Here is a 26,017-nt window from a genome sequence, read left to right as displayed (position 1 = left end):
AGAGAGGGGGAATGATTTAGAAGTGTTTCAGCGCGTCTCCTATTTGCACACCAGGGGTTACAGGTACAAGGTTTTGCTAAGAAGAGCAAAAAAAGCGTCTCCTGCAGCTATTGTGTTTACCCCATCCTGGTCTGTCTCAGCAACATGTCGCTTTGTATTTCTCTGGTATACAACAAACAACTCAGTTTGCGCTGACCTATGATCATCGCGACTTTTAACTTTTTAAGTTCACAAAATCAGACCCAATTGAGTTGAAGTGCTGGTATACTATCACACTCACAGGGCCGACACATACGGACAAACCAACCAGTCACGCTCACATTCACGCCTAGAGGCAGCGTAACCAAACCTGCATGTCTGTGGACTGCGGGATGGAACCCATGTGGACATGATGAGAACACGCACACAGGGAACAGATAGGCCCCAGCCGGCTCAAACTCCAAACGAGGCAACAGTGACGGCGCTCACCACTCCTCCGACAAGGCTTACATTTGGCGGCGAACCATTTGCATTCATTCAGACATGCAAACTCCTCATCACAAATATGGAAATCACAATCTTCAGAAGTTTGTCAATGATCTCACTTTTGTCTGAAGAAGTTGTTGTTTCTTAGGTTTGAGAGCTAAGCAGATTGCATACTAGCCACCTGAAAACTAGACTTTTTTTCTCCCATGTTTTCCCACCTTTTATGAATGAGTGAAAACAAGGCCCTTTGGCTCAGGAGGCAGAACAATTTGTCCACTAATTGGAAGGTCGGTGGTTCAATCCCCAGCTGCATGTCGAAGTGTGAGACACTTAACCCCAAACTGAAGTCTCTGCTGTCAGTGCGTGAATGTGTTTGTGTGTGTGTGTGATTGTGAGGAGTGTGTTTAAGGAATACTTTTACAATAAAATGGTGTCAGTGTAAGTAAGTGCCTCTGGGCATTTGTAGCTAAGTGAATGATTCTTGTTTCATTCCCAACCTTACGCCTCGTCTTTCTGATAGAGCGACCAAACAAAACTGGACGCTCACTTTTACTTGACAAGCAGTTATGGATCATTTCAGAGCCTTTAATTATTGAAACATTACATTGCATTTCTTTGTACGCCGTGCAGCAGCTGGTGGATATTGGTAGAACAATTGTTGTAGATCTATGCAATTACCAAATATACATTTTGTTTTTTACCACTTAGCCTAATTAGGAACAAACATGAAGAAGTTTTCAATCAGGGAAGGTGAGCCCTGTGTTGTTAATCGGCATCCAACTGCACACAAAGCTCAACCAACCACCTGTGTCCAGTGCGCAACACTTTTTTTTTTTTTTTTTTGGGTTAGCAGTACTAAACAGATGCTTTTTGGAAAAGCTGTTGTTGTTGCTAAGCAACTACTGAAACCCCCATCTGAAGCATGACACTCTTTTGCTAAAAGAATTGTTTTCAAGTAATACAATTTGTCCTTTCAGTTTGGAACAAGAAAAAACACACGGCTGTGAAGACCGCTTCCTGCTGGACCTGTGGCTTTTCGTCCAGGTCTAGAGCTGTGGTTCCAAATTCATTCTGTGATTTCAGTTAGCTTATTGCCTTTTCAGAATCTGAGTATATCGAGTTATTTATAGGCAAAGTAGTTGCTCTGGTGTGCCTTTGTCTTGTTGGGTTTAATACAAATAGAGTTCCTGTACACTGACTCGATGAGGAGATACCGACTCGGCTAAATTAGTTTATTTTTTGCTTGAGAAAAAGTGATTTATAGCGTGCAAAGAAAGCCACACAAGCTATCCAGTAACTGTAATTATATCAGTAGACCTTGGTCTTGCTCAGTAAAAATAGAATGCTTGATGTAACTTCTCTCCCCTCCATTTGTACCTCCTTGTAGAATGGTGTAACTCTGTAAATGATCATTTAATGATAAAAAAATGAAAAAAAACAAAAAAAAAAACCAGTTAAGTAATAATGTGTTCTCTGTGAGGTATGAAATGATACACTGTGAACTGATTCAGTGCATCAGAGACACAAATGACAAACAAGGGTTAAAAAATCGTTTACTTTTTTCCCCTTGATCTGTTCCATATATACGCAAAAGTTATACCGTCGCAGTGCCATTCACTGCAAATCAATTAATACTTGTTACTAGTTTTTGTTTTTCCTCCACTCGACTACATAACGATCACACGCTTACAGAGACATCACATGTTACGGTTGCGTTTTTGATGCAGCCGAAAGTGCAAACCTGATTAAATGTGTCAATACCTCAACTGGCGATGATGAAAGCTCCTATTATCGCTGTATTAGTTGGCCTGTTGCAAGCACGCTTTAAAAATCGCCACAGGTTAATTTCATACCATTTGAAAATGAAATAATGGCTGTGGGAGATCAATAACATACAGCACCATGCCCTCCCCCCCCACCCAACGCATTCAGAAAGGGTCAACGGCAATCTGCAGTAAATAAACTCAAACATGCAAAATCAGTGGTATGTTCACCGACACAAATCCGCATATTGATCTAGGCAGAGGGGCACTTAAAGCACATTCCCTATATTCAGACGATGGGTTATAGCTATGAACATTACAGTGAAATGGTAAGGCTGTCCTGTTACTATAGTTACAAAGAAAATGTTCTAAGAAAAACCTTAATAAATGATCCTTTGCATACTTTGTGAAATGTCACCCTTGAGGAACTTACTACATGTTATACTCAAAGCTGTATAAAAACTACGAAAGTAAACATTCCAATTCTGTTGTCTCAGTCATTACTCTACATTTATTATTGCGGCAGACGCCAGTATATATTTATAGGGGTTTAGTAGAAGAGAGGGAGAAAGAGCATAAGAGTCGATTCCTTGAACGTTATCTCAGCCGAGCAGCAGCATCTTAGATTGTTTTATCATCAAATATCCCTTTATTTGGCTCAATGAAGCCGTCGCCAGGTTGCGGCGCCGTTCCAAAGCGTTCCTCTGATTGGCCATTCTGATTTAAGTGGAACAAAAAACAAAACAAAAACCGAAACCGGTAATTGAGGGTTATCATCCCTCTGTGTAGACGCAGGAGACCTGGCCGCTGCAGTGGTCCACCACACTGAAGAAATCCCCTCCATCCTGCGCTTGGCTGCGGACGTCAAATCCTGCTTATGCACACACACACACACACACACACACACACACACACACACACACACACACACACACACACACACAGACATGCACGTTACTACACAGATGCAGACAGTTAAATTAGATTAGATGGGCTTTATTTATCCCACAACGGGGAAATTCACTTGTTGCAACAGCCCAAGATACAACAAGTACAGGAAAAAGAATCAGAGAAATACAATAAATACAAAATAAATAGAAAAAATAAGATATTTACAAAAAAAAACAAACAAACAAACAAAGTCAGTGGAAAGTGACTGTCAAGGCAGTGCTTGAGTTTAATAGTCTGATGGCTGTCGGGATGAATGATATGTGGTTGCGCTCCTTCTTGCACAGTGGCTGCAAGAGTCAGCTGCTGAAAGAGCTGCTCACGGCTTAGTAATAGTGCCCATCCTACAGCAACTGTGGTCGGGGCTTGACTTTCGTTACCTGCAATGCAGGAAAGAGCTGTTTGTAAGGCCGCCACGCCACTGACATCGTTGGCGGCTGGATCATCGCCGAAGGCATCATCTCGCATCAGGTGACTCGTGCCGGTCTGCGCTGTGATCCCGCCAGATGTCGTGGAGGAGAGCATGGGGTTAAAGAGAAAGTGTCACTCTCGCCCATTATCTAGAACAACTCAATTAAACACCACTGCTTTTCCTCCCTCGAATTGTACACTTCAGTAGAACGGCGGAAGATGAAGCAAATTGCGCGTTTCTGTCTTTTCAAAGCCTGTCTTTACTTCAGCGGTTGAAACTAAATTGTGTGTTTCTGAACACCTTGACAGCATCGCCGTGGCTGTCAACTCCGAGGGGAAAAGAGGTGATGTCTATTTAAAGACACAGAGTGGCACTGCCTGATTCTGTCTAACACGAAGAAATCAGCAGCCACCTGCTACACATCATAAAGATATACGCGCACAATTAATGTGCATGTGAGAAAAATCTGCTCCAACAGATTGTCAAACTGCCCCAGACGTTTGGCTAATAGGCTCCTCAGATGTGAAACTTGCGCTATAAACCTCTTTTTTTTTTTTTTTTTTTTTAGCAAAACCTCCCCATCAACGGTAATTGCATCTATTCAAAAAAAAAACAAACCAAAACAAAAAAACTTAGAAGTACGCTGATGATAAAACCTGTGAGCACCTGGATTGTGATCTGCTAGATCAGGAGGCTGGTGGCTGGGGTGCTTTAGATCGCCGTTGTTCCGCAGAGAAGGCCCGTTGGGAGGAGGATGCGGGAGGCAGGTGGGGGAGCGAGGCCCACACTGGTCCCCTGGGAAGAGCTGGTGAGGGGAAGGATCAACAAACCTGAAATATTTCAGACTGAAGTGAATGCTTGTGGAATGAAGAACAAGGACAATGTTCATCATTTACAGAAGAAAAAAACCCAATTATTAATTATCTTCATACTGTGGACCATGCAGAAACATCCTTGTTCGGCAATTATTCAGAACGTCGAAAACGGTAGCCGTGCATGTTCGACTGCAGAGAGTTATGGGTGAATTGTTTTAAAGGTCAAAAGATTTAGAAATAGTTCTTGGGTGTATATATATATATATATATATATATATATATATATATATATATATATATATATATATATATATATATTTATATATGCTTAACCCACTGCACAGAATCAAAGCTGAAAAAATGCAAAACATTCTAAAGGTAATTTAATGATGATATTTTCCAAAAATAATAAGCACGTTTGTATAAAGGTCTAGGCAATAACACCAACATATGTGGAAAGAAAACCCCAAACATGAATGTAATCAAATGCTGCAGAAATAAAGACACTTAATAAAGACTCTTTAAATAGCTGTTTCTAATTCCTTCTCGTGTGCTGTCGACTTTTCATCCTCCTTTATTGCTTTCATACTCTTTATCTGTCATGCTTTTTATGTGATTCTGCCTTTTTATCTGCTTTTATCATTTGTGTTCACTCATATTGACATTTTGTTTTAATTCCTCTTTAGTCCGGGCTTCCTGTGGCTTGACTACTGTTGAGCGTTTATCTTGTCAAACGGCTTTGTTCACTGTATATTTAAAAAGGTGCTACATAAATAAAGTTATTATTATCGTCATTAGAACAACAACAAAAAAGCTCTGTTTATCCTGTTCCATAATTGCCCCCAGTCCCGCGCAACGCCACGTTAACCCACCTAGACGACAAATAAAGTATTAATTAATCCATCTGTCACGAGATAATGACAAGGTGACAGTTTCACACATTAAGTGAAAAATCTGACGCATACTTCAACAGTCACACGCGAGATAAAACTGTCATCATCTGCGAGACAACCTTTTTTAACTCTCTTGAACGACGCGCGTGAGACCGAGAACGCGGCACGTATGAAACAACCTCTTCAAAGAACGCAGAGGGGCTGTCTCATTAAGCACAAACTTTTTTTTCTTTCTCCATCACTGCTGTAATGAGGAGGGGATGACTGACTATTTGAGTTCCTCTTTTCTCACTTCCTGAGGACGGCGGCTTCTCGCGCAGCTTGTAAACCCTTTAATTTCCTGCGCGGCATAGTTCCGATGGTAGATTTCCCCGTCGGATGTTCTCTCCAAGTTCAAGCGTATGGGCGGCACTGAACAGTTTCTGCGCCACACTGCAAAAAAATGTGCCATCTCTTGAGTGTTTCAGCTAGCGAGTTCATAGCTGCGAGAATAAGAAGATAAAAGTAGTCGCAAAGGAGCTGCAGAGGCACTTTGTGATACAGGATGGTCTGTATTTTACACTATATGGCTCGCACAACACCGGCTCAGGGCATTTCTTCATGGCTTTTTCCAACACGGTAGTGCAAGCCGACGTCCGCAGTCTGTGCTTTCATCACTCTCTCATGATGATTGAGCCTTCTGTCTCAAAAAAAGCTTGTTTAAGCTGACCGAATATAGTTCACTGGACCTTCATTTTTGCACCTCTGTCGCTCATTGTTAAAAAATTAAGAAAATCAAGGGCATTTTCTTTGAGATTCATGTAACTCATTGGGTAAATACAGAGGATTAAACCAGTACATTTAAATATTGTTCGGTGGCCATGGGCAGCTGACACCCCTGCTGTCAGGTTTGGCCAAGAAACACATTTGCCAGCCAGAGTTTGCCGACAATAAACAAGGACTGAATGGGAACCAAAGGAATCCCAGAAAAGTGTACAGAAAAAAAACAAAAAAACAAAATAAACGGCAACCGGGATTTTACAATCGATTTAACATCTAAGAAAAAAGTAATTACGGCGACTCTCTTCTCCCACTCTCTCAAATGGTATTTTTCAAGATTTTATGATTCACTTATTGAATTCCTTAGCCGCTCTTGTCGGTGGCTATAGCATCCATTAATTCCAGCGATCGAGACCAATGAGGCAAGGCGAGGTCTGCTTTCACACGCCAATTGTCTGCCCAGAATCCTGCCGTGAATGCTTTGGCCTACCGCTGATACGAGAACAATCGCAGCCAGTGAGGAGCCGCGAGCATCTGGCCGCTCAGAGCGACAGAAATACTTTATCAGATTGCTTTGAAGTGTATAGATGAAGGGATGTTTTCCTATGGGTCGACCGGGGAAATGTGTTGCTGGCCATCCCCAACCTCTAAAACCCTCTGCCCAGCCGTATAGCTGCCACCCACTCACTCACTCACACACACCAAAAAACAAAAAACTGAAAAAAAAAAAAAAACCAAACCCAAAAACCAGAAAAACAACCTTTTTAGACTCAATAGTGCTTTCATTTAAACTGATTATTCTAATTATGAGCTTATAGACTCGAAGCCATGACAACCAATGTTTAATTTGAATTGTCTCGGATCATCAAAAGGGAGGGAGAAAAAAAAAAAAAAAAAAGGGCTCGCGATGCATTTAAATCAGTCATGGTTTGAGTTCTGACTGTGCCAACGGGAATACAGAGTGAAAAGAGAAATACCAGTTGGCTCGCCGAGCAGAGCTAACTGCTCCAACTGTTGACTCTTATGTTGCCGCACATGGTTGTATTTCACAGTGTCTCAAAGATTCACATGAAAAGCCTTCTCTCTCTGCGCGGGTGCAGATTGTGCATTTACGTGACCGGTTAGAGGCTCTTTTAAAGTACGTTCCTGTGACATCGTGCAAATGTTAACGCATGCGTTGAAGGATAGTGACATATTTTAATGATTTACTCTGTGGATTTTGTTCCAAATAATCACGGACATCCTCTGTACCTGTAATCGTCCTGTAAGGAGCACATCAGGGCCAGGTGAGGATTGCTGGAGGAGTCCGGTCCCTGTGGAGCAGCTGAGGAACAGGGATGACAGACACTTCAGGGCTGTCCACCACAGCCTAAATCTAACGGATAAACCTATTATATGCATATGGTTGCAGGGGGGTATATGCTCGAGCATCTTCTATAGTCTTCATATCGAACATTTTCATGCAGAGAGCCAACACTAAGACGTACTGTACCAGAGTATGACTCATGGGACGCGCCAGGAGAAGAGTTCAAGTTGCTGTCGATCCTTGCCAGAGGCGAGAGGCTCGGCTGCAGAGGGTGGATGGTTAAACAGTCCGTCAGCGTGTCCTGGGCCCCACCGGCCGTGGATTTCATCTAGAGAAGTGACATAATGGAACATAAACACAAATAAAGTGGTGAGCAGCATAAACGGTAACAGTATTCTGTCAGAATAGGGTCTTGTTGCTTTGTTGTTGTACATACATGTCTTCTGATCTGTCAGATATTCCTCAAAACACCTTGAAGTTTTACATATCTGATTTTTTTTAAATTATGGTTCCTCTGGCAGGTCCCCTTGATCTTACTTTGAGATGTCAAAACTAGATCAACAAAACTAAAATCTGCTAAATCTAAAAAACTAAAAACCTACTTAAATCAATTCAGAATGAAACCTACATAAGGCGTCTTTAATGGGAGTCTGGCTGACAGACTCTGTATGTGTTTCTCCTCCCACACTCACTCTTCCTCCACTACCCTCTAAACATTAAAGACCAAAATCAGCAGAAAGGTAATGGTAAATAATTCAAAATGGCAATTATTCATATTAGGAATTCAAATGACTAACTCTTTTTGACCCTCGTTTAAAAGGGATTTTAGTTGTAGTGATTGGCGGCTACACTATAAATGTCTTAATAACACATCTTAGCGATATGTCTTACTGTTCCCGTTTAAAATCATGATTATATGGTAAATGGACGTGTATTTCTATATGCCTTTCCAGTCTACTGACAGCTCAAAGCTAGGATTCGAGCCAGTGACCTTCCAAATTACTAGACGACGACGCGCTCTACCTCCTGAGCTACAGCCGCGCTAAAATATGTATATCACTAAGTGAAAATGTGCCGTGCATCGACTCATACCCAGTATGCAAATACTTTATTTCCCGTGAATCCCATGTGCATTGAAACAACTGCAGGGATACAATCTGGCGTGCCACGAGTTGCTGGTTATGACAATAACTGCAATTGAAAAATGAAATATTGACATCATATTAAAGAATACACAAAGGATAATATTGTGACACTGTATTTGTGGCGGATGTTGGGTCTTGTGATCCTTTTGTCTCGCAGTTTATCTGGTTGCCTTATTCACGATTCACACTCAAGTGTAATTTGAGTTTTAGATGTATGAAGTGGTGCATGTTGGAGACTTAAAATGTTACTTTTTTTAGTGCCTACCCACCTTCTGTGTCTGTATCTATGGTGACATCACCTTCAGTAAAAAGCTAAAGAGCATGAATGTCTCACACGTGCAAAAATCATTTAGGCAACACTGCAGCGGAGTGATGTGAAACTCTGAAATGAAGTTACCCCTAAGTGGACAATTAAGGAGGTTAAAACAGGAAAAATATCTTTCGAACAACATAATTATGTGTATTTTTGGGTGACCTCGCTCCGAAACTCTAACCTAAGTAGATGCAGGAGCTGGCAGGCACGCGTGCTGGATATTTTCGTCTGACCGCATGCACACCTCCATATTAAGTTTGCGAATGTTTCAATTTACTGCGATGTGCAGAGCGAACAGAGAGGAGTGGAGAGAGCACATCACAGAGAGTGTCTGCTCAATCCCATCAGTCAGTTGGGACAAATCAATGCACAGTGACATAGGGAATGTGATAATGTAGCCTTTCGTTCATCGCTGTAATGTTCAGCAAGTGAGGCTGTCTACTTGAAATCATCTCTAATGAAATTTGATCTAGGTGGAAAGTTATTTATGAGTCCAAAACCTGCAGGAAGCCTTGTCTTTTCCGAATTGCGTTCACTGAGTTCTGCACAATATCCCCAGGAAGAAACGTGTTGGTTCTCAAACAGGTGCTAAATTTAAGTATGATACAATAATAATTATAATAACACTATTGCAGTATATACCTTCTTCCACAACTGTCGCTCCTTAGTAGTGTGGGACTTCACGTGTTTCCTCAAGGAGCTGGGATCAGTGTAACGCTTTGCGCAGCCTGGCACCTGGCAGGTATATGGCTTCTGTGTGACCACAGACATATGGAAAGTTGCAGGACTCACCAATGACACACATACACACACTTCGAATCTACAATTGTATGTGTCTGTGCATGGCTAACTCACTGTTTCCAGGTGCGTTCGCTGGTGTTTGGCCCTGTCGCTGGAGTTGCTGAAGGCCTTCTGACACCCTGGGTGCTGACACAGGTAGGGCTTCTCCCCCGTGTGGCTTCGCAGGTGGATCTTCAGGTTTTCCAGCCGAGAGAAGGCCTTCTTGCAGCCCTCGAACTGCAACCGCACATACACACGATAAATGTTGTCCGAGCAGCCCATCGCTGTCAGATCAGCAGTGTATCCACTACGTGAATTTAAAGCAGGCCTAGAGATCAGCTAGAAAGCCTCAATCTTTTTTTTTTTTTTTTTTTTTGGCCACTGGCTCCAGATTGAGTGTAAACTCTGGAAGCATCTGATGCTGCACACATACTTGGAGCTATGAGCTTATGATTTGTGAGTGACTGCGGACAAAGACCTGCTGACCTCACTGCGTGGGAGGGAGTGGAGAGGAAGTGTAGGAAGCCTTTTGAATGTAAAAATTACTTTCTTTTCGTCTCAGCTGACACTCAAGTGAGCCCTAACTGCTCACTGCTATTGTAGCGTCACGCTTGACAGCTGAGCAGCCATAAAGCAGCAAAGCCCTGAGAGGAGGTTGGAGGAGACGGCTGCACATCGAGTCACACCTGGAAACTCCTGGCTGTTAATAGCAGTAGGTGGACTTTATTGTATTGCTTGAAGGCTCCTAACCATGAGCTGATTCCAACAACGCTGGCCTTAGTTTGGCAGTATGTAATTGTAATACAAATTTTTTTACCTTTATACTTGTCGGCACACTTGTCGGATGCCAAAATATGGTGTACGTGTAAGTTGGAATATTACATTATGCAAAAATGAATTGGTTATTTCCCCTCGAACCATTTCTGCAGTAATGATCTGGAGTTTCACATCAGTAAATCACAAAATTGTCTAAATGATACTCAAATTTACAGAGGCACAGAAGTGGTGGAAACACACCGTGTGCGCTCAGCTATTATCTCCCCTCTTGTTTTATGTTTCGTATGCACTTACAAAATAAGGAGCGGTTGTCACAGTGATACTGGGATCTTAAAATAGGTCAGACAAATTGAAAAAAAAACAACAACTTTTTTCTTTTGTCTTCACACAAACTTTTACAAAATATTACAATACAAAGTATTGTGTTGTAGAGATATCTATCAAGGCTGGCATTCTAAGCTGCTAGCCACAGTCCGTCCTATCCCAAGATACTTGGTACCTCATAAGGCGATAGTCCCGCCATATAGCTCAGGTCTCATATTGTTCAGATCTGTGGGAGAGTTTACTTGGTTTCACCGGGTTTCTCAGCTTTTGCCGTCTAATCAATACACTCAAAACTCACAAAATGTCAAGAAAGTTAAATGATCTTGTCCATGTTTTCCTTATTACACAGAAAAATACACCTCCTGATTCAAGTTTCTCTCTTTCCCAGAACAAAGGCAGACCTGGTTGCCGTGGTAACTCATGGTAACGCACGCTTCCTTCAAACCCCAGCAGTGACGTGGCCACTTCTTACATGTAAGAAAAGTGTTTCTAAGTAGTAGGTTTCTGATGATTGCGTGTCACACCAGCAGGGGTCAGTGTTTATGCACACATCACTGCTTTGACGCTTGTGCCTCGAATCCTTCGTCTTGCATCACCTTGACAGCAGTTGGTAGCCTCTGATTACACAAAAAAGTAAAGTCACAGTCCACTAATCCTGACACACACACACGCACAAGCAAGACCTTGCGCTTGACTCCTTGGGCTTCAGGAAAATACCAAAGCCACACCAATCCTAACCAGGAAAACAGCTCTTTTCTGCTGTATCGTGCGACCGCAGTGACTTCAATGCCAAAATATGTGAATCATCACAGCTTTTTTTTCTTCTGCAAGGCCAGACCTTTACTCTCCCTTCTTGCTGCTCCCGGGGGGTGGGAATGTCATTACTAAGCCTTTGCGGTGAAAACACGCAGACCATGTCCAATTTTTTTTTTCATGTTTCCCTCTAAGACTAGATTCCTCACATCGCTCAGTCATTACTGCCAAATTAAAATGTTTTTTTTTCTTCCGCTTAATAGTTCACTAATAATAACAGTCCTCTGCATTCCACCTAGAAATACTGCCTTTCATTCTCATCACGCCACAGCTTCCTGACATCTATTCATTAAGTACTATAATAAGGCCATCCTATTAATGCAATGGAACTTGAAAATAAAGATTTTTCACCTCACTTATTTAATGACAGTAATTTGGGGGATTTTATGTAGATGGTGGTTGTATTCTGGACATTTTATGAAAGCATGAGGGCTGAACAGGCACTGAGAAACACAACCGAAAAGATTCAAGCAGATTTCGAACTAAAACAGCAGAGTGGCACAACATGAGAAATTTCTCTCGCAACCTCTTCCAACACACTTCATGTGGGCGCTCTTTCCAGCCTTTCCGTTCTATTACCAGACCCGTCGCCAGAATGAAATGTTGGCAGTTAATGTTTCTACAAACATTTGATGCTTTCAAATTTGTATTTGGCTACGTACCATTTCGTATTTCTACAATACGTGTCATATCATGTTAATGTAACATGTTTATGACCTGACTTTCCTATAGTGAGGCGTAGGGGATGGTGGAGGAGTTCCAGGTGAGAAAGCAAGCCAGTGACCAGTGTTCAAGCCTGTGTTAGTGATAACCAAAACAAGTATTTTACTCCAAAAACTGATAATTTCCTAAGCCTAACCAAGTGGTTTCTGTGCCTAAACCTTACCACAGCATAAGCACAGCACTGTCACATTATAGGATTGAAAACTGAACCTAAAGAAATGTAACGTTGTAACGTAAAGAAATGTGAAGTTTCAACATATCCATGGTCTGCAGAAACGTATAGTTATTCTGGAAATTTAGTTGCTACTACACTTAATGCTCCCCCGAAGCGTTCTTTATTTCCATACTGGACCAATCCTAAATATAGTTTACCGAAAATAATTAACAACAGGCTGCTGAGCTTGAGTAAAACAACAACAACAACAACAACAACAACAAAAAACTGCACAGACAGAGATAAATAGTCTCTCAGAACCAGAGTAAAAAAGCTGCCAAGACTCTGGGACGAGCCAGGGGTGGGCAACTGTGTAACTCTCTCTCGCTCTCCATCTCATGAAGCTCTCGTAAAGCACGGAGGGCTTTTTAGTTTGTCGCGAGGGACGTTTGGGCTGAAAAGAAAGCAGCACGGCTCCTCAGTGTAGATCAGTGTTACAGCCAGCTTCTGACAGGTCCTGGCAGGTACTCACGCCCTGGCTGAACAATGACAGCTGCAGTCGGTGCCAGCAGAGCCTGTCCAGTGCCCAGTCTCACTCTGAGGTCAGACTCTACTCTTCCCTGCTTCACCGCTGATATTTCTCCCCCCTTTTTTTTGTGTCAGCCTGTTTCCTTACACTGTATATTTTTAGCTTTTCAGTCCCTCTCTCCACCGAGTTGTACATTACAGGAAGATAAATAGCAGAAACCAATTATATCACATCCAAGATCCGAGATTTTAAAAGCATATATGTAACTATTAATAGCTGGACGATGGACTGTTCATAAAATTGAAGGTTTAGATTCATCATATTTAGATAATTGCAGCATATTGCTGTAATAGGGCAGATGTCTTGTCGTGATTCATCACTATAAAAATAACACATAACAACTGCAGTTATTTTCCAGCCTTGGTTTTCTTCTGTTTATATATTTTTTGCAACAGAAGAAAAAACGTTTTGTTAACAGATACAGAGTAATAACTTCAGATGAAAACAGTCAGAATTATAAAATAACATAAAGAAACATTTAAAAATGAAACAAGAGTCAGAGCCCTTTTTTTTCCGCAGTGGCCGTAATCCTCAATTACCAGACACTGTAATGTGAAACATAATCCCACTAAAGCGTCATTTTCTGGTGCCAAAACTGAGTGAGTTCCCTCCAAACAATTGTGAGGATGGCGCTTGAAATGTCGTCAAACCTGAAGTCTTAACGGACCTGCCTTGAATGGCATGAGTTACAAGCTGCTCATGTAGGGTTTCATTTCAAGTTTCAATTTCACTCTATGCAAGTGCACAGATTGATCACTGTAGCATGAATAATGCATACAGAGGGGAAAGTAGATGAAGTAAATCTTGGCCAACTTTGCCAATAACTCACAGCTCATTATCGTCCGCCCCCACCAGAAAAGTGTATTTTGAATTCAATAAAGATAACGGAAAAATAAAAGCACAACTTCCTCGTTATTATAAGTGTGATTAATTGGCCATTGTCGACATTTTTAGTGCCGGAGTGGTCGTAGCAAACGTGGAAGCGGCAGTGTGCGAGCTATTAATCCTAAAGAGCCGAGTCCTTTCTCCAATACCAGAACTAGGAAAAAGGAAAAAGCAGAGAATGACAAAAAAAAAAAAAAAACTACTTAAAAATCATAATTAACACTGTTGACTCACATCGCCTGTTGAGATGTGTTTGTCTGGGTTTCAAACTGTGCTTTCAAAACCTTATATGTTTAAATCACAGTGACAAATAGACTGGCCGGTCAAGGATATGCTAACAGACTGTTCACTGTTCAGTCATCATTAAACATACTGTGAGATGACAGGTACAAGCCTGGGCCTGCCCTATATGTTCACTGTGTAACACGAGCCGCCTCATTGTTCTGCTGCCGGCTTGCACCTTATTTGTCACGCCTCGGTTTATTCACCTGCCAATCATTTCCGGGAGAAAAACAAAGGTGCTACATCTCGGACTACTGTACAATTTAGATGAAGGGGAAATTAGCTTTGTCGAAACATTAAAGTACTTTTGAGACTGCTCTGTGAGATTTCAAGACTTCAGGTAGCATTTCCTTCAACTTTTTAATCTCACACGGAGCAGAAGTAATCATATGCAAAGACTCATGTTAAGAAAATAGTCATGTAAGGGGGGGGGGGGCGTGGTACAAAATGCCTGCAGTCTTGACACAATGTTCAAACTTGACCTGAAGAAAATCCACGCACAATCAAAACATCTCATTAAAGCGCAGGAGCAAAAAAAGCTCTGGCCTTTTCTGCTCAGAATTAGCCGGCACTATAATTACTGTAACCCAAGCGAGTGCCACTTAATATCAATTGGGTTTTTGGCAACAGGTTGTGACCATGAATACTTTCTTCATTATTGAATGATTACATGGAACACAGACCCATCCAACGACTGCAGCCCCATGGCAACAGAGTGAGCTTCAACTAATAAGTGAGCATTTTGGTACAAAGGGTCGACCGCAGGTATGCATGCCGTTAATAATTGACTTGTTGAGAGCCGCGGCATGAGGCATGTTTGGCCAGTCGTTTGTCAATTACTCATCTGGGTCTCATGTATTTTCTCAAGTGGGAGTGAGAAAAGACAAAGGAGGGAGCTGAGAGAGGTGCAAAATCTGTGCATCTTTTTGTTTTGCAATGCTGCATTTCTCTATGGATTGCAATGCTGGCCTTCCTGTCAGTTGGTTTGTTGGTCCACCGCACTGCTACGGACCGAAATATCTCAAGAACTACTAAATGGATTGCCATGAAAGGTGCTACAGACGTTCATAGTCCCCACAGGATGAATGCTGCTGGTTTTGGTGATTCTCAGACTTTTCTTGTACCACTGCCAGCAGGAGGCCAGAGATTTTTTTATGGCTTTTGGGGAAAAATCTAACTACTACCGGATGGATTGAAGAATTTTATTGAAATTAAAAGGAAAAAAAGGTGTGTTTCCACAGAACTTTCCCCAGCCACTAAGAGCCTTTCCACTGCAGGACCCAAAGTCTAAATTAATGTCTGCAGACTTTATTTTACCCATGTAAAAGCAGGTTTCTGACTGGTTAAGGTCTAGCAGCATTTTCATTTTATGGCTACAAACAACAGTTTGTTTACTGTTCAATGTGCTTCAACACATCAACACGGAGTTACAGAAGAAAGTGTATCTGACAGATGAGCTGAAAACAAAAGTCCAGGCCTCGACTACATGTTAAAACAGCTACTACTTTTTCAAATGTCAGTGGACTAAATTGCCCAATCTTCAGACTGCGGTGGAAACATAGACAGCAGCAGGCTGATGGAACCTTTAGTTCCCTGAAAAGTAGTTCCTGGGACTCGAAGTTCCAGGTACTTTGAGTGAAAACAGAGCTCAATTTTATACTTGATGGACTGGCAAAAACAATTGGTGATAAGGGACATCCTGCCCAGACAATGCACCCTACTGGATTGCCATGAAATTGGGTAGAGACATTCATGGTCCCCTTGGGATGAATTGCAATAACTTGCCTTTAATCTAATGCTGATGTTTATAATCAAGTGCTTGAAAAGCTAATGGCATGTCCTTCAGTCTCAGCTGTTATGTTTGGTGAATATTAGCATGCTAAGATAACTAACTAATTAACTAGAGATAGTGGACATTGTGGACTTTGCACTTCTTTGGTATCTGTATATGAGCAAGCATTATTAGAATTTTAGCATGCTGGCAAAAGCATTCAGCCCAGTGCACTGTGCCTCACTACAACTGAAGTCTCCTAGTTTCCTACTTGTTTCTATACTCCAGACTCACATTACATTCAAAATAAATACCCCAACTAGAGAGGCATCATTTAATTAGACAATATCTAAAAGAACTGGATCATCCATCTTGGATAAAAGCTACTAGTTCATCAATAATCAGGAAAACGCCAAGTCTTTTTTCCACAGAGTTAGACCTGCAGAGAGCCAGACGACAGGGCATCACCTTCCCAGGACCACGGCCAAGTTTTGTCAGACGGTGGCCTGGCAAACCCCCTGCTGCTGACAGGCCCAGTAGCTACTAGAGAGCCACGGTGCAATGCCAGAATTGAAGTGCTAGGCATCCTTTGTGCTGATTTAATAACTACAAAATTGAGTTAACTCCAATGTCAATTATCACAGAGCTCCGCTAATTACCCCATGGCTTAAGTTAAGAGGAGAGGGAGACCATATTTTTGATCTAAACCTTGGCTATAAACACGGAGCACATGAAGGCATTTGCCCAAAAAAAAAAGGCTTTTTTCCCCCTGCAGCCTGAGGCTTGAAAGCCTTCAAATAGATACTGTGGCACTGAAAGGAACACTGAGTATTGAACTCAGTGATCCCCTGAAATTCATCATGTACCTGCTTTGACTACATTACCTCAGCCTTCTCACGAATGAGTAAAAGCATGTTCATTGATCGAGCTACTTGCTATCGCTGTGTTGTGATAGCATGAAGAATCTTAATTCTAAGAAGAATAGAAATAGAGTATGATAGACGTAAGATGCATGAAAAAGGAGAAGTGGCTGTAATCTGCATGGTGTACCGTGCACTTGTTAGGTTTCTCTCCTGAGTGGACCCTCATGTGGATAAGAAGCTTGTATCGGGCATTGAAGGGCTTGAAGTTGCGTGGGCAGCCCACCCAGTAGCATGTGAAATCCTCGGCCTTCCGCTGGTCCACATGCAGCTTCTCTATGTGCCTTACCAGCTCCTCCTTTTGCTCGTACACTGCACTGCAGTTCAACCACATGCAGCAGTGGGCCCCATAGTCCTCCACCTCTCCTTCCTCTTCCTCCAGCATTGGGACCTGGGGTAAAAAGCCCCTGGGAGGGTCCTGAGAGTGGGGCTTTATTTTGCTGTGACGTCTAGCGAGGTGGACGTGCTGGTGCGAGTGGTAGGGCGGTGGAGGCCCTTGTGGCGAGGCAATTTCTTGGATAGTGCTCAACACCGCTGGCTGTAACTGTACATGCGGCAGCAGGCTGCTGTCTGAAGTCTTCCCCAGGGACCCGCCTTCCTCCGGGAGGCACTGCTGCTCTACCACCATGTTAGCCATCTGGCTCTCCAGACCCCCTCCCGCTTCAAGAATCTGCATACGGCCACACTCTGACTGCGGGGCCAGAGCCTGCGAAGAGCTGTAGGGATGTGGCTGGGGAATGCAGCTACCTCTCACACCCAGGAAGTGACCATATCCTTCAGACTGGACGGGTGAGAGTGTGGGCTGGGAGGACGGGGAGCTCTGGGAACCGTTGATATAAGCCACAAGTGAGGTAGGTGAGGTGCGTATGATGGAGTTGAAATCGGTACCCATGACGTCTGACAAAGGCGACATGGAAAGGGCTCTCTTCTTCGCACGAGACTGCCTGGGGCTCCCGGCATCACCTGCGAAGAGGTACGAGGGCAGCGAGGCAGAGGTGCTCGTGCCACCTGATACGGTCGTGCCGGACATGGCCGTGCCAGGGCACAGGCCGAGCTGCACGCCTCCCTCACTGGCCTGGTTGGAGCACGGCGGTGGCCCCAGCGGAGGAAGCACACGGTAGCCATATGGCCAGTCATGTCTGCCACTAAACACTGACTGTGTTTCAAACAGACTTAGCGTCGTGGATGCCAGGGATGCTCTGGACAATGCGGATCTGAAACAGATTGTTGTTATTCACTATAGTATTACTCTTTAGGTTTAGTGAGCTCACCATGCTGTCATTGATATTGCCCACCTGGCGTCAGCGTGGGGAACCTGCACACTGTGTGGATGTGATGGAGGAGGTGGTGCTGCAGGCCCTGCAAGGTACCGCTGGCCTGTGACAACAGACATGGGGCTGCTGGTGACAGTCAGGTTGGAAGCAGCTGGCTGACCGAATACTTCCATGGTCGGCCCAGACACGGAGCAGCCTGCTGGACACAAGCCCGAATTCAATAAACAATATACACGTAATTTAACAAAAGATATGGCATTATTATTATTATTCGGCATATCTGAACCTCAGCATATCCGAACCTTTCCGGGACAGTTCAGCTGTTTTGCAAACGTTGGAGTTTTTCCAGATACTTTTTTTGACACCTAGCTAGCATTATAACATGCAAGCCTGGGTACGAGTTTGTGTCCTAGGCTCCGTGCAGTGCTAATGACTTTAGGTGACGCACAAAACTACCAAGCTAAGTGTCCTTGTCAAAGTATAACAAATGATAATAAGTGTGATGATTAAGGAATCCTGGTTTTTGGGGCAGGAAATCAAACAAACAAACAAACAAGCAGAAAAAAACAAAACACCAACGCCCTTGATTACTGATTCGGGCGTTGATTACCATGGCAACGATTGATGCTTCGAAGCATTCGGGTCGGCCCTACTTTCATCCTTAAGTAGACGCACCGTTTCCTCTTCACATTGATACAGAAAGAAAGTAGTTCCCTATTGCTCACAACAAGGTCTCTGGATTAGCTTAGATAACTGGGTCATGATTTCTGTAGAGAGACATTGCTGTTAAGTTTTTTTTTCAAATGCCCTCTACCTCCATTATATTCAGCAGAAGGCAGACTGCAGCTGATACTTGAGAAAACTCAAGATCTGGATGGATAAGCAGATCTACAGATAAGAGGAAAATGTTTTGGGATGTTTAGATTTGGGGGGCTGAAATGTCTCTTTTAGCAAATGCAAATCAAACCCACATGCCTCACACTGAGTCTGCTTTAACTGAGGCTTGTACAGTAGATTGTGGAATTCCCCGCGCCAGCCGGAGCGGGCCACAGACGCTTTCTGCTCTGTTAACCACTAATGAGCTTTTCACCTCCTTCCACCTCTCCTCTGTCGCAAATTTAGTGACAAGTTTTTATGCCTGGTTAATTATCAATAACAGGCCGAGTTTTGAGGTGTCTGTTGTGGCTGAGGTTTAATGCATTGAACAGTGCAGCGCAATACGGTTCTGGACATGACGTTAAAAACACATTTTGCTCATGATGATTAGAATTTTTATTTTGGACTTTTGTTTTTACCTTTGGAGAAGCTGTTCGAGGAGCAGAATCCTGTCTGTGCAGTTGGCGTCACTGCTGTGGTTGGAGGGTGGTGTACGGATGGAGTCGGCATGTTTTGCTGCTTCCCATTGGTCAGCACCTGTCTGCGGAGGCTCAGGGACGGCAGGACAAAGGAGTGCGCGCCCCCTCTTTTCACTTTCTCCACGCCCGAGGAGGTACTTAGACTGGCCCGTTGTGGGGAGGACATGGGTATCCTGACGGACTGGGGCTGGTGTCCTCTGATCATGCTCGGCGACGGGGACACGCTGCAGGGGGACACCAGGAGCTGACAGCCTTTCCCGCTCATGGCTGGAGCTGATTGTTCAAGGAACTCTGTGGAAGTTGATTCAAGTGTCTGCTTTTTCGACAGGATGTGATAATCCACTGCTCATACCTGGGGAGCGATCCAAAAACAATGTGAAAACAAGTGGTCCCCAAATAAAGGGAGAAATGAATATGAAATTAAAGACATCACATTTGAACGTTAAACCAGAAAAGCTGCCATTGTACTTTGAAACTAAAACATGCAAAAATTCAACCATGTATTGTTAGAGTGTGTCTAAGGAAGACTTTAGAGTACAATTATCGATTACAAAGACGCAATAAATACATTTTAGCCGACATAATTCATCCCCACAGCCATCAAACTCTCAAGCACTACCTGAATAAATCACTTTGTTCTTTTGTGAACGTCTCATTTTTTCTATGAATTTTCTATTTAACTTTACGTGCCTTTGTCTGACTCTTTTTCCCGTACTTGTTGCATCTTGAGCTGTTGTAAGAAGTGAATTTCCCTGTTGTGGGATAAATGAAGTCAATCTAATCCAATCTAATAAGAAAAGAAAGGATATTATTAAAGGGTTTATGGGCATGTTTATGATCATGCCACCACAGAACATTATTAAGTGTTAATGTATTCAGTTATGGCATGATCATAAACATGCTGAAACCACTTATAAAGTTCCAGTTTAAGATATCAAAATAGTTTTTTTTTGTTGTTGTTTTTAATTCAGTATATATAACGATCTGGTGTGTAGTTTTTCTTTAATGTGAAAAGTATTCTCAAACTATAAAAAAATATGACCTTTCCTCTCAGTTGAAGGCGAGTGCACTCCTCACCTGTTGTTGTTGTTGTTGTTGTTGTTGTCGTCGCAAACACTTTCCCCACAGTGACATGTCAGTCAGAGGATGAGCGGCTCCTGAAACCCTCCGAGCTGCGGACGTAGCCGTGGTTTCTCCGCCGGGAGTTTGTGCGCGCAGGAGTGAAGCCCTGAGAGGAGTGTGTCCGTCTGCACCGCCTCACTCTCTCCTCTGGTCTCCAGGAACTTCTTTTCTCTCACCCATTAGGAACATTTTGCCCTTGACACCGCTCCGTGAGAGCGACGTCACTGCGAGCCCAAACACCGCAGGCCCGCTGCTCAAGATGTTTTGTTTTCCTTTCACCAGTTGCACGTTCATACACGAATTATTTCGATTACTAACTGTTTTTTCCTGCGTCTTTTCAACTTGATATACTGTTTGGTGAATGGTAAATTCGAAGTTCATTAAACTTCAGTTCTAAGTTATTTAGCGATTAAAATGAAACTATGTAGTACAAACTGCATAAATAAATGGACCTTAAAGGATAACATAGTTTCATGCTGTTTTACCTTGTTTATATGTGGCGGACCCTGCCACCTCATTCTAGCTTCAAACAGTGTTCTGGGGACCTTATTTTCCTCTGAGAACTTTCTGTTTATTCAGTTATTAATAAACAAAAACAAAACTATTTCTGAGCCTGTAGTATTATTGTAAATACTGAAATTCTGAGTTTGACTTAATTCTCCAAAACTTCACAGCACATTATAAACAACTTTTGACACAATCTAAAGGTTTTGAACATCAGTTTCAACTCCATAATGGCCACTTGAATCATGTTAATAGATAAACGACACAGTGATTGATGGACGTGAACTGTTTGCAAGGTATGCTAAACATCATCTGCCATACAGCTTACAATAAACAGTTGCTTAAAAAACTTTTCATTGTTGGTTAATAATAATATAACTAGTCATTAAAGTTAACCATGAACGTACTGGTAATTAATGGTACATTAATGGTTCAAGTCTTACCAAAAAGTTGTCACTCACTTGACAATTTAATGTCAAAACAAACAAACAAAATACTGCATTTCATATTTTCTATTCATTTCTTTAAGCTAAACTCTTCCTAATGACAGATGACCAGCCAATAGCATATGAAAGCCAAAATATAAATTGAGAAGCTAAACATATTTACCCAACTTAGCCAATGAGGATGAATATTGTGTGGCGTAGGCCAGTTACTAAATATTGAAATTTGAGGGGGCCCCAAATTTATGGTCTGCCACAAACGGTAAAGCAAACCTATGGTGGAGAGGTTCTGCCTGTAAAATGTGAGATGGTTTAAAACACTCAGTGTGTTGCTGCAGTGACACAGACGTCCACTCAGTTCAGACACAGACAGGAGTGAATTAGTATGAGCCGTCTGCCTTGCAGTGGCCTGGCTCTGAGAAACATGGATACATGTTCAGTTTCCTTTAATGTAACATACTGATGGGCTCTTCATTCACAGTAATACCAGCAAAAACCTTTAAAATGCTAATCTGAAAGGGAAGAAAACTCATTACACATAATACACTGGACCAAATGCAAAACTGTGGGCATTCATTTGTCTTTTGGGATTCTGATGGACCAATTTCATGAAGTTTTGACAAATTCCATTGATTTTTTTCCTTTACCAATTCATAATTGGAATTTTCATGAATCTGCTACCTGCTCTATTCCCCCTCTAACACCACCCTCCTCCTCCTCCTCCTCCTCCTCCTCCTTCTCCTCCTCCCCTAACCCTCCACCTCAGCTCAGACCCTATTGTTGGGCACTTTTCTCCTGGCTGCTGGAGTGTTTGCTTTGTAGAAAACCTGCTCCAGGTTGCCGTGGAAACCAGGCATGTTTATCGGAGGAAGGGGGGTGGTCGCTGCTCTCAGGGAACATACATGGGAGACGGACTCAGTCACCAGCCACTAAATGAAAAAAAAAAATAAATAAAAAATACACGTGCAAACACACTCTGATGGCTAATTCAATCTGCAGTCAGTCACAACATCTGCTGCTTGATCAGAAGGGCTGTATCGCAGCTGCACGAGGCTCAGTGACTTCACTGGCTTGTGCCTGGCTTTTTCACTGTGTTGTCCACAAATTTTAATTCAATGACGAGTCCCTGACGGTTATCTGTAGAAGTCGCCGGGCAGATTATTTGACAAATCAAAACTTTTTCTGCGACAGGAACTTTGCTGATAATGAATTGTCGTGGTCGTTTGAAGCCTGAGATTGATCACTTGGGAGTTCTGATGGTGTTGATTGTAAACTAGTAGTGACCTCTGGTGGGCTCAAATTAAATGACTACACTCCCAGAATGTGAGAGCTAAGCAGTGGCCCTGAACTCACGTAGTTTTCTTTCCTCAGCCTCAGTTCACCCCAACAACCCCTTTTCACTCTCACACCCCCGATCTGATGTCTTCAACACGATTTCATTATCATCCTTAAAAAGTGCGATATGCCGAAGACATATTTCCACATCCATCTGTTCTTTTGTGAAGTGTTCCCCCTTCTGCCAGCAGGGGATACTAGCAGCACACCACTGGGGCTGCTTGGAAACTGGTTGATAAGACTCTGCATTTCCAGACACCCAAAAAAAAAGAATGAGAGGAAATAGAAAAAAAGAAAAAGAAAAAAGAAATGCAAAGATGTAAGAGAGGACAAAGTGTGAAGCTTGTGAAGGTCCCCGAGGTAAGACTGCTGCCCCTTCACATGATTACATAAAACACTCTACATCTTCCGGGGATCTTTGCTCGCTTCGAGCGGAGATCCACCAGCCCTCACTGTGATTTGGCCCCTCTTCATTCTTTGACTGAGTGAGTCACGGTGCGTTTCCAAATGTCAGAGAGTAACAGGATGGTAATGCGTCTGAGCTCGAGGCAGAACAACACAGACGCAGCCGCTCGCTCTTCTTCTTCCTCGCGACGACAAAATTCACACACTTGGAGCTCGGTGCTTTCATGTACAGTATGTGCTTATATTTGCTAGTTTGCCGTTAACAAACCCTCTCGGTCAAAGCGAGAAGTGGCCCTGTGCTCATGTGGTCCCAGGCCTGCGTGTGCCGAAAAGAATAGAAAAAATCAGTCATTTCTGGAGCTTCACAGTAAAACAGCTTTGGAGCATTCTTCAGAACAACTGAGGCAGATGGAGACTTTTTTAAAAAAAAGTCTCTCTGCAGTCCAGTCCAACAGTCCAATTCAATCAATCAAGCCTAATTCAATATCAAACTACTAAACTCTACATTTTAAACTACCCATAATTGTTTGACTGCAGTTTAAGCTCACCAGATCTGTAACAACACAACCACTAGGACAATGCAAAAAGACGACCCTCCATGAAAACATATTTAGATAGATAGATCCAGATTAGGATCTGCATCAAATTGTACAAAGATCCCAGCTATTCCATCTAGATCCATGCATTATTCACCAAGAAACTAACAGAGAATAATCGACTTTGAAAGACATTGAAAAAAGATTCCTGGATCTATCCCTTTGTCCAGATCCACTCCAGAATCTTAAGGGGTCTATTCTGGGCGGAGACCCATCATCCATGGAAGTTTTTGCGGATGTCCAACCTGTAGTTTTTGCGTAATGTTGCTCACAAACCAACTAAACACACAATCAACGAAGTAATCAGACATGAGTCGAAACATCCTTTCCTTGGCGGAAGTAAAAACACCAAACAAACAAGCAAACATTAACTACAACATCATACACCATACCGCTTGTCTTGCTCAAGCCAAGACTCTGGAGACCCCAAGATCCCATACTGATTTTGAAACGACTTTATTAACACCTTTATATTGGCTGAAAACTCCACTCGGTTGCTAAGCTAAAGGGGTTAGTGTGCACACCATCTTAAATGAGTTGTCTGAGCTCGACCGAAGAAATGGATTATAGCAGACGAGCTGTGTGGAGGCATATGTTTGTTTCTGGTTGTTTTTATGTTTTAAAACAAGTCCCCATCTACTTCAGCTGTTTCTGAGAATTCTGCAATGTTATTTTGCTGGGAGGCTCCAGAAATGGTTCTGTGGACTACGAAACGTCGCACTAATGACTGCATTTGAATTTTTTGGTGAACCCATCCTTTCATGACACGATTTCAGACTGGTGGGTGCAGCAGAGTCGTACAGAAAGACTTAAAGAATACCAGAGGAGATACAAATGTTGACCATTAGCAAAGAGCTCCATTTGCAGCAGAATTAATGCTCTAATAGACTCTCCGCCACTTACAGAATCCCCCCCCCCGCCCTCCTCTCGGTGACAGCATCACTCCTGGAAGTGGCAAAGCATTCATTCGGAGTGTCAAGAAGAGAAACTGTGGGTGATTTCTCTTTAAGTTATATTACAATAGTCACTTAAGGTAATGCACACCCCGGTGGACCCGCGATTAATTAATCTGCTTTTGATTTGCTAATGACAGTTCAAGTCAAACACAAGGTTAGTGAAGGCTGAGTCAATCCTTTTAGCGGCAGCTAGCGGTGAGGACTGTGGTGAGTGTAGGAGGTATCAATTTATTGGTATCATCCCTCATTATAACTGCTCCTATTAGCCCGCAGCACCTCACACAGCTACTCACAGCATATTAATAGACAAATACGGTGTTGCACTCCCTGTATCCAAGATTGCATTAAAAGTTTCCCATAAACATCGAAACTACTCATGTTGTTTCATCGCCATTAGTGTTGAATTAATGTTGTGTGTGACATTAAGGAAAAGACTATAAATAGGGCGCTCTTAGAGTGACGGCGTACACGAAGTACAGTAGGGAGAAAAGACCCATCGAAAACCATCCATCTCCTCCTCCTCTGCTCCTCCGCTGTCAGTACCAACACTCAGATGAAGATGAGTGTGAGAGAGATGGGCTTCTGAGCGTCTTCCATCTCCATCTATCAATCTTAGTTGACTTCTCTAATAACCTTTACAGGGAAGTGATGTCTGATGGAAAAAAAAAAAAAAAAAAAGGGAGAGGGGAGCAGGGAACACCGGCAGCCATGTCTTCACCTGCAGGCTCTGTCTTTTCCACCTACCCTGCTGTGTTTTCTGAACAGGATGACTCTAATAAAAGACTGCTGACACAACAGCCCCTGCGTTCCGAAACCGCCGTTAGGCCACGGGCTGGTTTTTAATTTGAGCGCATGTTTCGCAGGGGTGAAGCCTGAGGATGTGGCTGCTGTAAGCTCCCTCTTTCCTTTTTGGATATTATTAACGCTGCGGCTCTGGAATCACATCTAGGATGATGAGGCCTGAGCGCCGGAGCATAATCAGAGGACTCTGCCAAATCAACAAAAAACATTTCCCAGGACTTCAATACAAACACACAAAGGCTGGAAAATAAGCTTGGACAACAAAAAGATGTGGATCAAGAGTGAAGGGGGGAATTTAATTGAAGTTACCGAAATCCAATTAAATCTGGGCAGCTCAAGCATAAAATGATGAGGCTCAATGACAAAGCATAAGGCAATAACAATGAACC

At 42.8% G+C, this 26,017-nt stretch overlaps 1 protein-coding gene across 6 annotated transcripts; it reads right to left on the bottom strand.

The window, feature by feature from the left end:
- Positions 1-1,029: 1,029 nt before the first annotated feature.
- Positions 1,030-20,910, bottom strand: glis3 (GLIS family zinc finger 3). Of its 6 annotated transcripts, XM_037118184.1 has the most exons (12): positions 20,546-20,910; positions 20,417-20,427; positions 19,407-19,821; positions 18,133-18,310; positions 16,968-18,051; positions 9,675-9,836; positions 9,462-9,572; positions 7,548-7,689; positions 7,307-7,379; positions 4,255-4,418; positions 3,557-3,667; positions 1,030-3,099 (listed from the first exon to the last, which is right to left on the bottom strand). In XM_037118184.1, exons 3-12 carry the CDS (start codon positions 19,729-19,731, stop codon positions 3,002-3,004), a joined length of 2,448 nt encoding a protein of 815 aa, XP_036974079.1. In that variant the 5' UTR covers positions 19,732-19,821; positions 20,417-20,427; positions 20,546-20,910; the 3' UTR covers positions 1,030-3,001. The 6 variants fall into 6 exon arrangements, with proteins under 6 accessions (XP_036974079.1, XP_036974078.1, XP_036974080.1 ...); XM_037118183.1 differs by lacking the exon at positions 20,417-20,427 and having other exon boundaries at positions 19,407-19,818; positions 20,544-20,910; XM_037118185.1 differs by lacking the exon at positions 20,417-20,427 and having other exon boundaries at positions 18,133-18,307; positions 19,407-19,818; positions 20,544-20,910.
- Positions 20,911-26,017: the final 5,107 nt, after the last annotated feature.

The sequence above is a fragment of the Acanthopagrus latus genome, chromosome 12 (assembly GCF_904848185.1).
Source record: "Acanthopagrus latus isolate v.2019 chromosome 12, fAcaLat1.1, whole genome shotgun sequence".
NCBI classification, from domain to species: domain Eukaryota; kingdom Metazoa; phylum Chordata; class Actinopteri; order Spariformes; family Sparidae; genus Acanthopagrus; species Acanthopagrus latus.
This window is presented reverse-complemented; position numbering and strand designations above follow the sequence as displayed.